General features: G+C 45.9%; 1 protein-coding gene and 1 pseudogene across 1 annotated transcript in view; both read left to right on the plus strand.

The window, feature by feature from the left end:
• Positions 1-1444: 1444 nt before the first annotated feature.
• On the plus strand, positions 1445-2536 carry LOC140338642 (small ribosomal subunit protein RACK1-like; annotated as a pseudogene).
• Positions 2537-6819: 4283 nt separating this feature from the next.
• The window catches only part of GSK3B (glycogen synthase kinase 3 beta), a 56156-nt gene continuing 47457 nt past the window's right edge, over positions 6820-15518 (plus strand). Inside the window, 1 exon segment of the mRNA XM_072398462.1 lies at positions 6820-7236. Coding sequence (XP_072254563.1) covers positions 7149-7236 — 88 coding nt within the window. The 5' untranslated portion in view covers positions 6820-7148.

Consider the following 15518-nt stretch of genomic DNA (forward strand, 5'->3'; position numbering starts at 1 on the left):
TCGTTGGAAAGGATTGTGAAAGATCCTTTCCAATGACAATTACTGATCGTGTGTGATAATAAATGACAGTGTCTGAAAAAGCCTATTGAACTCCTGCTCTGATGAGTAAGAGAAAATGAACTATTAGATTTATTGAATAAAAATCCCAGACAGGTGAGCTGAGGTACAGAGTAATTTTAGGATTTTAGACAACAAAATTAATTTTATCTTCTAATGCAAAAATGAATTGCTCCTAAAAAGAAGCCAGAATAGATAAGTGCTTTATAACATGTTTGTGGGTCATTGGAGAGCCCATTTAAAAGTCTGGGGAACTGTAGGAGGGCTTTACCTCTTAGGGCAGAAACCTCTGGAAGATTGGCAAATGTTGGATAAGTAAAAATCCATTGTATAAATTTAGTTATAATATTCATTCCTCTAAGAGAGCTGTGGGATGAATAAATGCAAAGATTCCATTTTAAACTTACCCAGTATTCTAAAGCAACTGAATCATGTGAGTTCTGGTACTGAATGACATTCATAGTAATTAATTCAGAGACTGGATCAATTCCTATGTACTTGCCAGCATCCCATCACAAATGTATGCACAACCATTAATTTTCCCCAAGACATTCTAGAGATCAAGGGGACGTATTAGGCAATAGATTTCTAATACTCCATCAACAAATCTTGCTAAAAATACATTTTATTTTAATCTTTAATGGAAATATCATGTTACAAACGGCAGGACTATGCTGGGAGGAGGATAGCTTTGGATTTCTTGATGAGACTCATCAAGGAGCTCTTTCAAACACATCACATACAGATATTGGGACCTTGAAGCTGGAAATATATGAAGGAAAATAAGAGAATGCATGGGTCACAGTGAACCACATTTTACAAGATCTTTCAAGAATCCTCTCCGGTGGTTAATATGAAATGATAAAGGAACACAAACATTGAATGTTAAATAAAAGAATGAATATCCTCATGTTCACTCCTGAAGAAGCAGAGAAGGCATATGTGAAACGCGTTGAGTAGTAATGAACATGTAGATTGTATTGCCATAAAATACAGTATCTATGATTTTTAAAAGATTGAAATACAATATTATTTTTAACAAGATTTGTTGATGGAGTGTTAGGAATCAATTGTCCCCTAGATCTCAAAGATGTTTTGGAGAAAAATTAATGGCTGTGCATACTGAATAAGTCATTAGTTTCCTTTGAGTACTGCACTGCAATCTGCCCCAGCCATATGCAAAAGAAAGGGTCCCAATCTCTCCAATTCATCTGAACAGAGAAGGCAAAGACTGTGGTTGAGCCCATGCCAGAAAGCTGCAGTGGGTATAAAATAGCCCTTACTGTCCTTCTCATCCAATCCTGAGGGATAAATCCCCAAACTCCCTCTGAAGACTGTTGATCACCTTGACTATTCAAATAGAAAATTACATTAGTATTGCTTTGACATGGGGTCCATAAACCAGGACTTCAGCCTTCTTAGCTGTGTGCTGTATGGCACAAGGGGAGCACCTGATACAAAAAAACATCAGTTTCTCCTATAAAAAGCCTTTGCAATAGTCAGAATATTTTATCTATGATTGCTTTCTGTGACAACCACAGGAATAAAGGAATGTGCAGAGAGGGTTGTCAGCTTATAAAAAGCTTTAGGCTCCTTTTCTTGGTATCTTTAGACCCCTCCATCCTTCTCCGGTGGAGCATCCCCAGACAAGCTGCAACCTTCAGGGGACTCGCAATGGTTGGGTTACCCAGATCACCACCACCCCGCAATTCCGGGACATGATCCTGAGCTGCTCCCGGGATAAGACTGTCATCATGTGGAAGTTGACTTGCAATGAGACAAACTCTGGTGTCCCCGAGGGCACCCTCCATAGTCAGTCCGTCTGTTCTGACGGACAGTTTGCCGTCAGGGTCTTGGGATAGCAATCTTCTGTGGGACCTTACAATTGGTACCACCACAAGACGTTTTCTTGGGCACACTAAAGATATACTGACTGTGGCTTTCTCAGCAGACAACCTGTGTCAAGACCCTGTGACAAGACCATCAAGCTGTACAACACCTAGGGTGTATGCAATACACAGTGAAGGAAGAATCCCATCTCTTGTGTCCATTTCTCAACCTACAGCAGCAGTCCCGTCATCGTTTCTTGTGACTGGCTACCTGAACACCATGACAGTGTCACCAGATGGTTCACTGTGTGCTTCTGGAGGCAAGGATGGACAAGCCATGCTGTGGGATCTGAATGAGGGCAAGCACCTGTACACCCTTGACAGTGGAGATGTCGTCAATGCCCTGTGCTTCAACCGCTACTTGCTGTGTGCAGCAACAGGTCCCAACATCAAAATCTGGGATCTGGAGGCCAAGATCATTGTAGATGAACTGAAGTAGGAAGTGATTAGCACAAGCAGCAAGGCTGAGCCACTACAGTGTACTTCTCTGGCCTGGTCAGCTGATGGACGGATTCTCTTTGCTGGCTAACACAGACAATTTGACCAGAGTCTGACAAGTGACTATTGGAACCTGCGAAGACTTTTTATAACCTGAAGACACTTCTGCTTCAACTGTATCAACTAATACTGCCCGTGCAGTTTGGAGTCTTGTAATACCAACTTGTGATTCTTAACCTCCTGGGCGGTTCATTTCTGTCCGGATTTATATATCTAAAAGTGGTACATTAATTTTCATGAAAATGTATTTTACAGTATAATATAATAGTATGAGTATAATAAAGTTTGAAACACAAAATCATGTCATATATAATAATATATTAAATATTTAAAAAAATGTAATAGTAAACTTTGACATGATTTTGTGTTTCAAACTTTATTATACTCATACTATTATATTAGACTGTAAAATACATTTTCATGAAAGACAATGTACTGCTTTTAAACATAGAAATCCAGTGTATTGCATTCACTACAGTTATTTTGTATTATTAGGCAATACAAAACTGTACGCGCCGATGTCACTGTGAACTCCCGGGGAACGACAGCGCACTCGCCAGGGGACAGATCGAGGAAGAGGACGCGGCCATGTTTTACTCGGGGTTACCACTTTCAGCTGTTTTGTCCCCCCCGAGTCACACTCAGAGTTACCACTGGGGAGGTTAATAAATAATATTCTCAGGGTTTATCTCGGATGAGCATCTGACGTGTGTACAGAGGTCATGTGAAGATCCATGAGTGAGGGAGGAGAGCACAGCGGGGTGCAGCTCACTCATTCTCCCCTCTTCATACAGCACAACAGCATTCATTCATCTTTCAGTCTTTAGTTGTTGGAAACAATCAAATCTAACGTGTGTACGCAGCCTTGGTTCTTTCACCTGATCTGATCTCTGCTAATATTTATAATAATAATAGAAGTACAATGCCAGGCCCATCATGGTCCACCTGCCATAGATTACATTAATAGCTTAGATCATCTTTTCTCAACCTCAGGAACCCTTGATATAATTTTCAGGTCTCGGGAGAACCCCTACTGGAACAAAATATTGGGGGGAAGTGAAAACAACGCCCCTTTACAGTGGTGGCTAGAATCATACCTTTATAGACAAGTAGGAACTTCATGCAGCTGGCTATACCAAGTGGTTTCGGCCCCGGACCTATGCAGGCATCATCATATGAGAGGATAAACGGCCACAGTTCCTGGTGCCTGAACTGCTGGATAATCCAGGTGAGCAATGACTTTTATAAAACCTCCCCTTGGTCCTTCACATTCTGTGATTTTTCAGGCATTAGAATTGGGTTACTTTATGTTGACCCTGTGCCAGGAACCTGCATTTGATTTTACACACAAACATCACCAGGGGGCGCAGCTCCTCTATCTGCAGCATGGCCAAAATGGCTGCTAGAAGCCAGAGCCGCTTTAATTTGCCGTCCTGGTAATTCTGTCAGTCAGCTGGCTATGCTGTACCTGAAACACCGCAGCACAATCTAAAATCAGAAATGTCAAAAAGAGGCCATGGGAACCCAGAATTACCTGGCTGCACGCTTCTGGGCCAATCAGCATCTACTTCACAGGTGGGGTCTCTTCCAAGAGTCTTACCCAGCCATGACTTCTACCTAGCTGGATACACCAAGAGCTGAAAAACAGAAAGCTGACATTGAATGAAAGGAGATGCACTTTGGCATGCCGGCTGTCAGTCAAATCACCCATAATGTGAATGTGGCTACAGTGCAGTACTGACCCTAAATCAGAATTCATGCCGCCTATACTCACCTTCTGCAGACATCTACTAGATTGTAAGCGCTTCGGGGCAGGGTCCTCTCCTCCTGTATCACTGTCTGTATTAGTCTGTCATTTTCCATCCCTATTTAATGTACAGCGCTGCGTAATATGTTGGCGCTATATAAATCCTGTTTATTAATAATAATAATAACATCTGAAAACTTAACTAAATTGCCCTGACACCTTCGCCCAATCCCTTTCCTCAATTGGCTAAATTTAGATTGGCCAACCCGAGACAATGCAACTCCCACAGTTCCTTTATTTCAGTACAAAGGCATGCAAAAATGAACCAACCAGTCTTAAGGTTTGCACAGCTCTGCAGAAAAACCCAGCCCTGCCTGGTATAGGAGGAGACCTGACTTTTCTCTGCCCCAGTTAAGTAAAATGATTCTGGTCTGGCCCCTACCCCCGTGACTGGCTAGTATAAGGAGAATCAGCAGACTAATAAGGTCATCTCCTATCAAAATGGATTCTGTCAGAAACAGTAATAGTGCTGAACAACTGATTGGCCTATTTTGCTGCTTTTCTCGCTCAAGCTAAGCTCTGCTGTACAGAAACTGCAAGAGGCCAATACACTAAATGAGGGATTGATGAATCCCAGAGCTGCAATGTTTGTTTCATATCTTTGTTAGTTTAAAGACAAAATTATAAATAGCCATGAAAAACAATGAGACCAGCAATGGCGGCCCAGCAGCTGCTGATTGTCAGGAGACCCTGTGTAAGCTCTAATGACCTGGAGCTTACACAAGGCTCCCACCCAATGTGACCACAATGAGTGACCAATTGTAAAACTCCAGAATGGTCACATGGGAGGAAGTCTGAGTCACATGGTGTCTTGGCCTCGCCAAGGGTGGCAAGGTCACATGCTTGGAAGTGTCCAATCCTGAAGAGAGCAATGGAGGCTGGACCACAGGGAGGAAGTTCGGGGCTCTGGAACTTGTTTTATGATTTCTAAACAGAATTTAAAGTTTATTAGTGAATGTGCTTTGTCATTGGAGAGCAGCCTTGGGGTTTATTATCAGATACCCCAAGCAGGTAACCAAGCAACACCTTAGTCAGCTGACCCAGCTGTATACCCTTATCATTGACACCTTAGTCAGGTGACCTTGATATCACCCCACCCCTGTCAGCTGACCCAACTGCCCCTCACCCACAGAGAGACAGGTGACCCCTCCACCCTCGGCTGTTTCTACAGCAACAGAATCCCCGCTGAGGCACCCAGTGGAAGTTAAAGGTCACACTTCCGGTGTCTTAAAAGGGACAGGTTCCGCCCCCTTCCGTTCCCTCCCTGCAGCGACTGCCGCTTTTCTCCGGCCAATCAGCTGACGTCTTTCATTCCCGGCTCGCCTCGCCTTTCTACTCAGGCGTTTGAAGAAGACTGACAGCTGAACGCTCAATCAGACCCTTCCAGACATTAAGGGGTGGGAATTCAGGTGCGTTCCTATCTTCTACTGGATAAGACGCTCGGGATGCTGACTGAGTGACCAATAAGGGGATAGTAACCACAACAGAACGCCAGGGAGGCGGGGTCAGAGAACAGCTTGAGACGGCGCCTTCTATTGGTAGTTATCCGGTTGCTTTCTCCGCCCACCTTCTTTGTCGCTTCCTGTGGTTGGACTGCAGGTGCTGGCGAGCGAGGAGGGCGGGGTCAGTCGAAATCGGGACGTCACGAAGAAACTGGCTGTGCGTCCCCCTCCCCTCCTCCTATTCTCCAATCTCACTTGCGCCGCTTCCGTAGCGTAGCTGCTGTGTGCACGCAGTCCGCTACGTCACTCGGGGGAGAGGGAGGAGAACGTTGCGGGAGAAAAAAAAAAAAAAAAGCCGACAGGCAAATGCGGTCAGTCGGACGGAGAGTGACAAAGGGAAAGAGAGCCGCATCCGAGGAGGAGACCGGAGACATCGCCTCACACTCTGCCGTACCGCACAGAATCGCGGGAGGCCTCTGAGGAGAACCAGGCGCCACATTCCGCCCCGTCACCGCCTCATTGTCCGCCATTACCGGGGCCCCCCTGACAGGAGGAGGCAGGGCCCGGGGAGTCTGAGGAGCCGCCATGACCGTGCCCACTCCCTCACCGCGGCTGTGACCGGGACCCCCCCAATCATTGTCACCCGGGACGAAGAGAACAGATTGTCCCCCCAGGACCGAAGGACCCCCCAATATTCACACCCCAGATCTAACCCCCCATCCTCATTGGCTGCCTGTGGATTGTCCCCCCCCAACCCAGTCTGTGGATCAAGGACCCCCCCAGAATTATTGACACCCCCAGTCAAAAAAAGCTGCATTAAGGCCCCACAAATATACCCCCCAGATCAAAAACTAATTCACCCCCCAAAACTAAAACCACTAGCACCCTGAATTTTGCCTGAATTGCCTCTGACCCCCCTCAAAAATTAATTAAATCCCCCTAATTTCTCCCCTTTATAGTCCAACCTGACCGATTCCCCTCCCCCTGAGGAACACAAGGCCTGGTGACACCCCAATATCATTCATCCTTTGGAGAGATCGGTGAACTCTGACTCCCAGCCCCCCCCTGTGAATAATACAGCCCCCCCATCTGATAACCATTCTCCCACCCCCCAGGATTGTCTTCACTAAAGACCCCCCCACGTTTTAACCTTTTGGACTGAAATCCCCCCCATTGTATTTTCTCACTACATGGGCCTGTGACCCAGCCGCTGCCATATTGTGTCCCCGAGGACCCCTTACCGAGGGATGCTGGAGAAGGATTGACCCGAGCAGACACGGCAGGAGGCGGCATACCGTATACAGGGGGTGCCAGGACTGTTTTTAGAATCCCCCCCTCCCACCATAAAATCATCCTAATTTAAATAAAAAGGGTGATCAGTTGCTTGGCTGGGGCCGAGGTCTTGATGTTTTTGTCCTCTGTCTGGCTTTTATAAAGAAGTGAAGGAGGAGCATCATGTCGGGGAGGCCGAGAACCACTTCCTTTGCAGAGAGCTGCAAACCCGTGCAACAACCGTCATCGTTTGGCAGCATGAAAGTGAGCCGTGAGTATCCCCTCCGCTTCTATCACTCCGCCAGGTATCCCCGCCATTCACCATCCCCCCCCTCCTCAAACCCTTGGCAGAGAGGCACCTGCTGGTTGGGTGCCAAGGCCCATCTGTCAGGGCCAGGCTGAGGCCTTGGAGGAGCTGGGGGTCTGGTTGGGGTGGGACCTGGAAGCTGTAATATGTTCGGGGTGCCCCAAACCTGCACCAAACCTGTTATCAATATGAAATAATGGGCACGATGTTGGATGTTCCTCCCTGGGTTGTGCTCGTTCTTCTCTTGGCTTTGTGCCCGCAGCTGTGCCCGTGTCTCCCTTTAAGTGCCCCGCTCATCTGCCATACTACTGTACCTGCTGCGGGCACAAGAAGGTGTCACAATTGGCCCAGAATTTGGGACTTTGCTTGCTGCACATGATGTCATGGGGGGGGTATGATATATATATAAAGAAGCAATGAGGTAACTAGGATGACATTTGGGTGATAGCGAGCAGAACGGTGCCAGATTATCTCAGAAGAGGGGAATATTCTGTAACTGATCAATGACAGGGACTCTTATATGAGGTGTTGGATTCTTTCCATGCAATGGCGGTGAAAGTGGCCGGGGTCACCATGTGTTGGCGCTATAAAAATTTACAATGGCTGGCAGAATATTCAGCGCTGAAGGTTTTATAGCTTGCAGGGTATATTCAGGCGGCAGATCTGGTGCCGGGGAACTACAAATCCCAGATTTCTCAGTTCATGGAATCTTGCAGTATACACAGCATTGGTCATATATACCCCCCCCTAATATAATTGCCCTGACTTCACTGCATGCCCCCATCTCCCATGCTGTCCATTTAATGTCACAGCTGTCAGAATCCTGCATGCAGTGCAGCGTTGACCCCAATCCACCATTGCAGCAGGAATCTGCATGGAAATACTACAGAGGCTGCATAGTCCTATTCATGGCTGACAATGCTGGAGCTTTGCTTGCTATATGCAGCTGTCTTGATAGGCTTGCAGACAGCCCCACCTTAAATGCAGGCTTAAGGCTCCCCATCATCAGGAAGGGCCTCTCAGCTCCAGCAGCCTAATGTATGATCCCTCCCTCACATCCGCTGGGCAGATCCCTGTCACTGGCTTCAATGGATCCCCAGCATGATGGCAGATGAGCCCTATCCCCCCTTCCCCCCCACTCCCTACTGTTCTCTATAGCTGCTCCTCCAACCCCACCCTTTTTCACCTTCAGTAAGCAGCAAGAGAGATGCTCGCTGCAGACCTCCGCTGCATGCCATGCCCTTCACATGCAGGGGGCCACAGCTGCACCTCTCATCTGCTGCACAATGTGGCTTTCACCATCAATGTACCCTCATCAATCGTCTGAATCCAACCAATCCGCGTGTCTTGTGTTTATTAATATTATTACACAGTATTTATATAGCGCCGACATATTACGCAGCGCTGTACAAAGTCCATAGTCATGTCACAATCTAATGTCCATACCATGTCAATATTACAGTCAATTTTACGGGAAGCCAATTAACCTGACTACATGTGGGAGGAAACCGGAGTACACAGAGGAAACCCACACAAACGCAGGGACAACCTGCAAACTCCATGCAGATAGTGTCCTGGCTGAGATTCAAACCTGGGACCCAGCGCTGCAAAGGCTAGAGTGCTAACCACTGAGCCACCGTGCTGCCCATTTATCATTATTGTATGATTAGCTGCAAACTATCAGATCCATAGCTAAAAATTGTATAGTGTGAGGATTGGTGATTGCTGGGGAGGCCTTCTTTATGGTTTGATTTGGAAAATCCGAATCTTGTCAGCTTTATAACCAATGTGGGGGGAGCCGGGGTCTGAACTTATCACCCCTAATAGATAGATCACCTTGGCCTTAATACTGGATTCTGGCTGGCTGGAACATTGTATCCTCTCTATAATACTTTGTTATTTGTCCCTGATATATATTGTTATAGGTTTGTGTGTTAATCTTGGTTATTAAACATGAAAATCTGTTTTATTCAGAGGACGGGTGAAAGTTGTAACCTATAGAGATTCACACAGCCAGGCACATAACACCACTATCTCTGTTAGTGCTATAATCTATAAAAGGAATACATTAGTGTCGTCTTTCCACACACAACCCGCTGAGTGGACGTTAACAGAGTAGTAGCAGGCTGATGGAGGTCATACTTCTGCTCATTTTGCTTTTTAGTCTTATTAGCATATTGTCAGCACATTTGCATTCTGGATATCTGATTGGTTCCTTGTGCTGCTACTTCCTTTCTTAGTCTGAGCTGTACAGGGATTGAAAAACTTATACCGGGTCATATTTAGGAGTATTCGCCCCGGAAATTTTTTTAAGCTGGGTGGGAAGAAATTGTAGGCAAGTGGTGGTCCTGGTATTGTTACCCAAATTTTCCATAACCACCTGGGTGGTTACACTTAGTACAAAAATCCTTGGTATTGCTAAAAGAAATGGGGGGTCCTGAGTGTCATCTTACACCACGTCCTAAACAGCACATACCTGGAGTAGCCGGTCCCTTAAACATTGTGGGTGTGGATGGAGAGCGCCCCCTATAGTCATGGATGGTATAATGCTCTTCGTACATTTAGGGTTATGTAGGGCTATACCAGAGGAGCCGGTCAGGTTAATTTGCCACCATGTTCCCAGGGTTTTCTGAAGGATCTATTGCATGGAAGCAGTGACACCACCTAGGCAATTGCAGAATAGTTGTGCCCGGAGTTTAGCTTTAGAAATACGGAGTCACAGTAATGGTTTTCTTACAGTCCGCATAGAGCAGCAAGCTTGCCGGTTGGGCTCCTTTGGGCAGTGTTTTCAACCAATTGCTATTCTGCTTCTTGGCATCCAATATATTAGCAGCCTTTTCATGGATAACAGGCTGGGGAGTCCGCACCCATACAGGGACTTGTTAAAGGGTCTCTCCACCCAGTACTGATAGGAAAAGGTTCTTATATTTCTCTAGATAGATCCCTGTGCATGCATTCCCAGCAGTGCCCATCACAAGGGTGATCCAATTTCCACTCCATGAGGGCAGATCCAATAATAATAATTATTTTCATATCTTAGCGCTGGAGACTTTAGGATATGGAATATTTTGAGTAAAATCAGAGGATTGTGGAGTCTCCTGCTGGCATAGTTTTGAGGAAAGTGATCCTATAAAGTGACCCCGCTCCAAAATAATTAAAGCTTGTCTGCAAAAGATGCTCCGTATTTATCTATCCAGTGGGTGCTAACTCCAATCTTCATTAGGACCTATGGTGGATGAAGAATTTTCAGCATCTGGGTGTGTCAGTGGCCTGCTACCCAACACCCCCCCACCCGTGGTTCCATCTACCGGACTCTATGTAACTACAAGATCCAGTATTGATGTGAGGATGAATCCATAGCACGCAACAGGGGAGTCAGCACACCTAGAAGATGAAGGGTGGAGGGTAAATCCAGAATTTTTTTTTAAAGCCGAATGGGATGAAATTGTAGGCGGGCGGCAGCTCCTGTATTGTGACCCAACTCCTCTGTAACCACCCGAAAACAGCCGGGTGGGCACTGAAAAGTTCCGGGTGGTGCACCCAGCTAAAAGGGGCCGGGGAGATCACTGGAATGTCTGTCAGTGCTCCCCAGAGATAAATATCAGAATCTTCTTTTGCAGAACCTTTGGGTTTTAATGTATCAGATAGCAATGGATGCATTGAGGGCTGAAATTTGTACCCTAACAAATCGCCATCGTTAGCAATGCTCTTGTATCTGATAATAAATCAAAATCCCCATTTGCCTAAATGTGTGGTGACAACCTGAGTGTAATGAATACTTGTTTGTTGTCAGTGTTTTCAACTCCATGTTGATAAATTAGGATTTTGCGTTTGGGCTTATTTAATAATGCCGAGCAGATTGCATTGAAATGCGGATTGTGATTGGACCTCGGAGCTCCCAGATATTGCTGCAAAATATTCGTCAATAAATAATGAGTCACTAAAGATCCCGATGGGCCGGCGTGCAAAGCACTTGGGAGCCCATTAACCCCATCTGGTGATCGGATTCGTTAACACAACGTGGTATGTGAGAAGGTCATGTGATTTCATGAAAACATTTCCGAAAATACCAAGAAAGAGCGACTACATCGCTGAAAGAAAATCCAAATTTTTGTACATTATGTGACCGGGTTACTGACATTCAGAAATTGGCAGCTTCCTGTTACAGGGTGACAACCCTCTCTACCTGTCCATCATAATTGTCGCCGTCTTGCATGGATTTCATATGAAACCTGGCACTGGCTGCGCACATTGCTTTGGCATTTCCTGCCATTGTCACCATTGTGAATTCTGCCCCAAGAAATGCCATTGCTGGAGTCCATGTGGACAGGAAGTGGCTGCAGGAGATCGGAAGCTCTACGAAGGGGAGGAAAGGATGAATAAAAGATGAATGAGCTTGTGAATTTAACCAGACCTTTCATTAAAATAGAGGGTTTGCTTACCGTGGCCAGGACCCATCCCCCTTCTTAAATTACCTGCTGTATGGGTGAAAAACATTACAAGATAGTAATATACTTTCCCTTACCCAGCAGAGTTGCTATGCTGTTACCTTACTAATCAATTCTTGCAATACTTCATGATAAAAACATGCAACATATACTACAGCTTGGCAGCCTTAGGTGTATTAGTTCCTGTTTGAAGTGACAACACTCTCTATGCTGCATAAATGGAGGGGCTGTGTTGTCACCCTAGCGCGGGACGGCAGAATCGCACCTGGTCACCCTAGCGCGGCACGGCAGAATCGCACCTGGTCACCCTAGTGCGGCACTGCACAATCCCACCCTGGTGCCCTAGCACAGGACCGCAGAATCCCACTTCCTGTTTCATGGTGACAACACTCCCTGTGCTACCAATATGGAGGGCCAATCGTTTCTTGCAGTACCTCCTGATTAAAAACATGCAACATACATTACAGCTTGCCAGCCTTAGATGTGTGCATTACTTCCTGTTTCAAGGTGACAACGCTCTGTGTTGCATACATGAAGGGGCTGTGTTGTCACCCTAGTTCGGGACTGCTGAATCCCACCCGGTCACCTTATTGCGGGACTGCTTGTGTGTGTTGTCAGTAGTAAGGGGCAGCTGTCAATCCACAACTGGCACACAAAGTGCTTTGGGCATGGATGGCAGCAGTTGGTGGAGATGAAGACACTTCCCGGACTTTGAACACATGTTTCTGGTACCAGCTGAGAAAGCAGCACAACAGCTGATTGTCCATAAACACAGTGGGTGCGCACCGCTTTGTGTCACATTGCCAAATCAAATATTTGCCAGTCCTCCATGCAGTTGTTGGCAGCACAGCAGTTGTCCACCAACAGACTTAAAAGGCTCTTTTATCCCACAAACATGAAATGCATTTCTATGTGATGCAACCCAACTTTAGTGATGGGATTCTGCAAGCTTTATAGAGGAGCTCACAATCTAATACCCCTGACCTTGGACCATACAAACACATGAAGAACATACTCCATGCAGATAGTGTCCTGGCTAAGAACTTAGCACACAGGCCTTGTGGAGGTCCCATCTGTAGAGCCGTGTCAAGCAGGTAAAGCTATCACACATCAATACTGACTATTGATCCAGCAGTAAATCGATTTATCTCAGGTTATCGTCTCATAAATGAATGTGTATGTGTCGCACGACTTCTCTTATATCTTTCAAGGACTTTATCTTGTGCGTGATAAATATACATTTGTGCGCGAGGTGTTTTTCTGCTCGTTACTAAGCACCTGAGCGATTGTCCTGGAGTCACCTGCTGGGTGACATTGTTTGCTGGAATTCAGGAAGTGACCAGGGTCGGTGCGGGGCCACGTGTTGCTGCTGCCTCATGCAATATTCATGCAGTGACTAAGACTCATTTCATTTAGTATTGTTGTGCACATTGCTACAACCTCCAGCGCAGGCTAGACGTTTGTATTTGTTATTGAGGCTATGATTTAGGGCCACCGGCTTGCTATATAAACCCGTGATCGATAAGTACTGGAGCTACAGGTCTTTTTTTGCTTTTGTATTTCATAAAATTTGCCCTCCAGCCTCCCCTTCATAAAAGCAGAACTAAACTAAAAAGAAAAAAAAACACAGCTTTTATCCCTCGATGGCGCTGGTTCTCCCCACGTAGTCCTAGAATTCCTCTTCGTCCCAGCAAGGAGGAAGCGCCATCTTGGTCTTTTTGCTACGTCACTCGAACTTGCGCTGCGCAGGTGCAAGATCGAGTGATGTAGCGACTGTAAACGGGGTAAAAAAAATTGCATGCTTGAGATCAGCATCTCTTTCCCCTTAGTGGAAAAAATGCCCCCGAGATCGGGCATACGCAGGAGGAGCAGCCAGAGCCACCTAGGATGTGTGACATAGTTATCCCGGGACGCTCTGGGCTCCCATTTTATCTTGATTGCTGCACCTTTTTTAAACTTAAAAAATGAAAAAACATTTTTCCTTTATGTATACGGGTTGTCTACTCTTTTATGTAAAGTGAATGTTGAGCTTTAAATCTGCCCTGCAGCCTTGTTGAACGGTTGTATCAGCTCCTCTCCTGGACCGGCTGGTTTCACTGCACACAGGGAGCTTGTTGCACCTCAGGATCCGATTGTCACGCTGGGCCACGTCTGTTACCAGCAGCCACAAGGGAACGACGATTGAGAACCAGTCCGAGCAAGCTCTAAAAGATAAGCGCACTAAAATAAAATGCATTGATCCTTTTTACCCACTGGCCACCCTATCCCCCCCCCTCCTCCATAGACGTCTGTTTACTTTGATCTGACAGCGGCGGTTTTGCTGTTTGTTTAAAGCCAGCAGTGCAAATCTTCTCTGCCTTGGCCACACCTGCACATTGCATTCATGTTGTAGACTTCTGTGGGGCCGAGACTGCTGCAGACTGAAGGAGGTAAGTAGGCACCTGTGAAGGTCAGGTCAGTGCACATCCTATAACTCTAAACCTCAGTCCGGCTTCTAAATATTCTTGTGACCCGGCCTGCGTGTGAGAACCGTTGGTATTGATGATTAATAGTGCATTTATATGTTCATTTCTGTGGCTGCTGATCCGGTGAGCTGCTTCCTGAACTGTGACGTGCGTGGGTTTGTGTCAGCCGCCTGTGACTGCCGATTTCAGAATTCTCATACGTAACTGAGAAGATCTGACATTGACAAAGGAAATCTGTATAGTACACCAATATGAAATATCAATACATTCAGATTATTTCCTGCACCCATGTGACTGTTCACCCTAGGACAAGAAGTGTTAGAGCTACAGAACACCTCCCATGGTCATTCCAGGAATGCTGATCACAAGCAGGTGGCTCCTGGTGTACATTGGGGATTTCTGGCCCAGCTGTTCACCTTTCTGTATCTACCTGGTGTCTGTTGGTTTCTATCTTCCCTCTGTGGTTGTCATATTTGATCTGCAACATTTTCATTCTTCACATGCTTGCTTTGTGGTTTGCTGAGAACGCTCTGTAGCAGGACAAGTTTCTATTATTGTGCTTCGCTTTCTGTAAGACCGCTAGCAATGTGGCCCAGATGCAGAGCGATGGTGGAAAAAGGGGATCTGAACCCAAAATGTTTTATTTAGTGCGGCTGCATAATTTTGAAGATGATTGTAATAAAAGCTAATACTTTCGTTCAGGAAGCTGGGACTGCATTTCTAGAAGGATCAACAGATATTTTCTGTACAAGCTGAAATGTTTAAGGACTAGTAAGCACTGATATGACCTTTTCAGACCCTAAAATATATAAATATTCATATTCTGGGGTAAAGCAGGATCTTGTCCTCGCCATTTTTGGTCACCATTATCTCCATTCAATCAGCAATTGGATACAAAATGCCAGCTGAGCTGATCCCGGAATCGATGAGAGCCGAGCGGATCCTCTCCATCCATGAGAAAGCAATGAGAGCCGAGCAGATCCTCTCCATCCATGGGAAAGCGATGACATATCTGAAGGGGGGGCGGCACATTGTGAGGACGCGGAGCATTTTATGTGAAAAAAGAATCTGAACTGCAGCCAGAGAGGATTAAAGAGAAAAATCAAAGTTAATGGTGCAACCAGTGACGTGCGGCCATTAACGCGTGCAGGAAAAATATTAATATGCTAGCATTGCTATCCCTGTGATGCTAAAAGCTGCATTAGGAGCAGTGTGATGAGGAAATTGGTTTGATTTATATGCCAGGTTCAAAATAACAGGAAAAAAACTGAAAAGCATATAAACATGCAAACCTTTAATCCACTAAGCCCGGCCTTGTAACACAATGGCTGCC

Source organism: Pyxicephalus adspersus, chromosome 1 (assembly GCF_032062135.1).
Source record: "Pyxicephalus adspersus chromosome 1, UCB_Pads_2.0, whole genome shotgun sequence".
Taxonomy (NCBI): domain Eukaryota; kingdom Metazoa; phylum Chordata; class Amphibia; order Anura; family Pyxicephalidae; genus Pyxicephalus; species Pyxicephalus adspersus.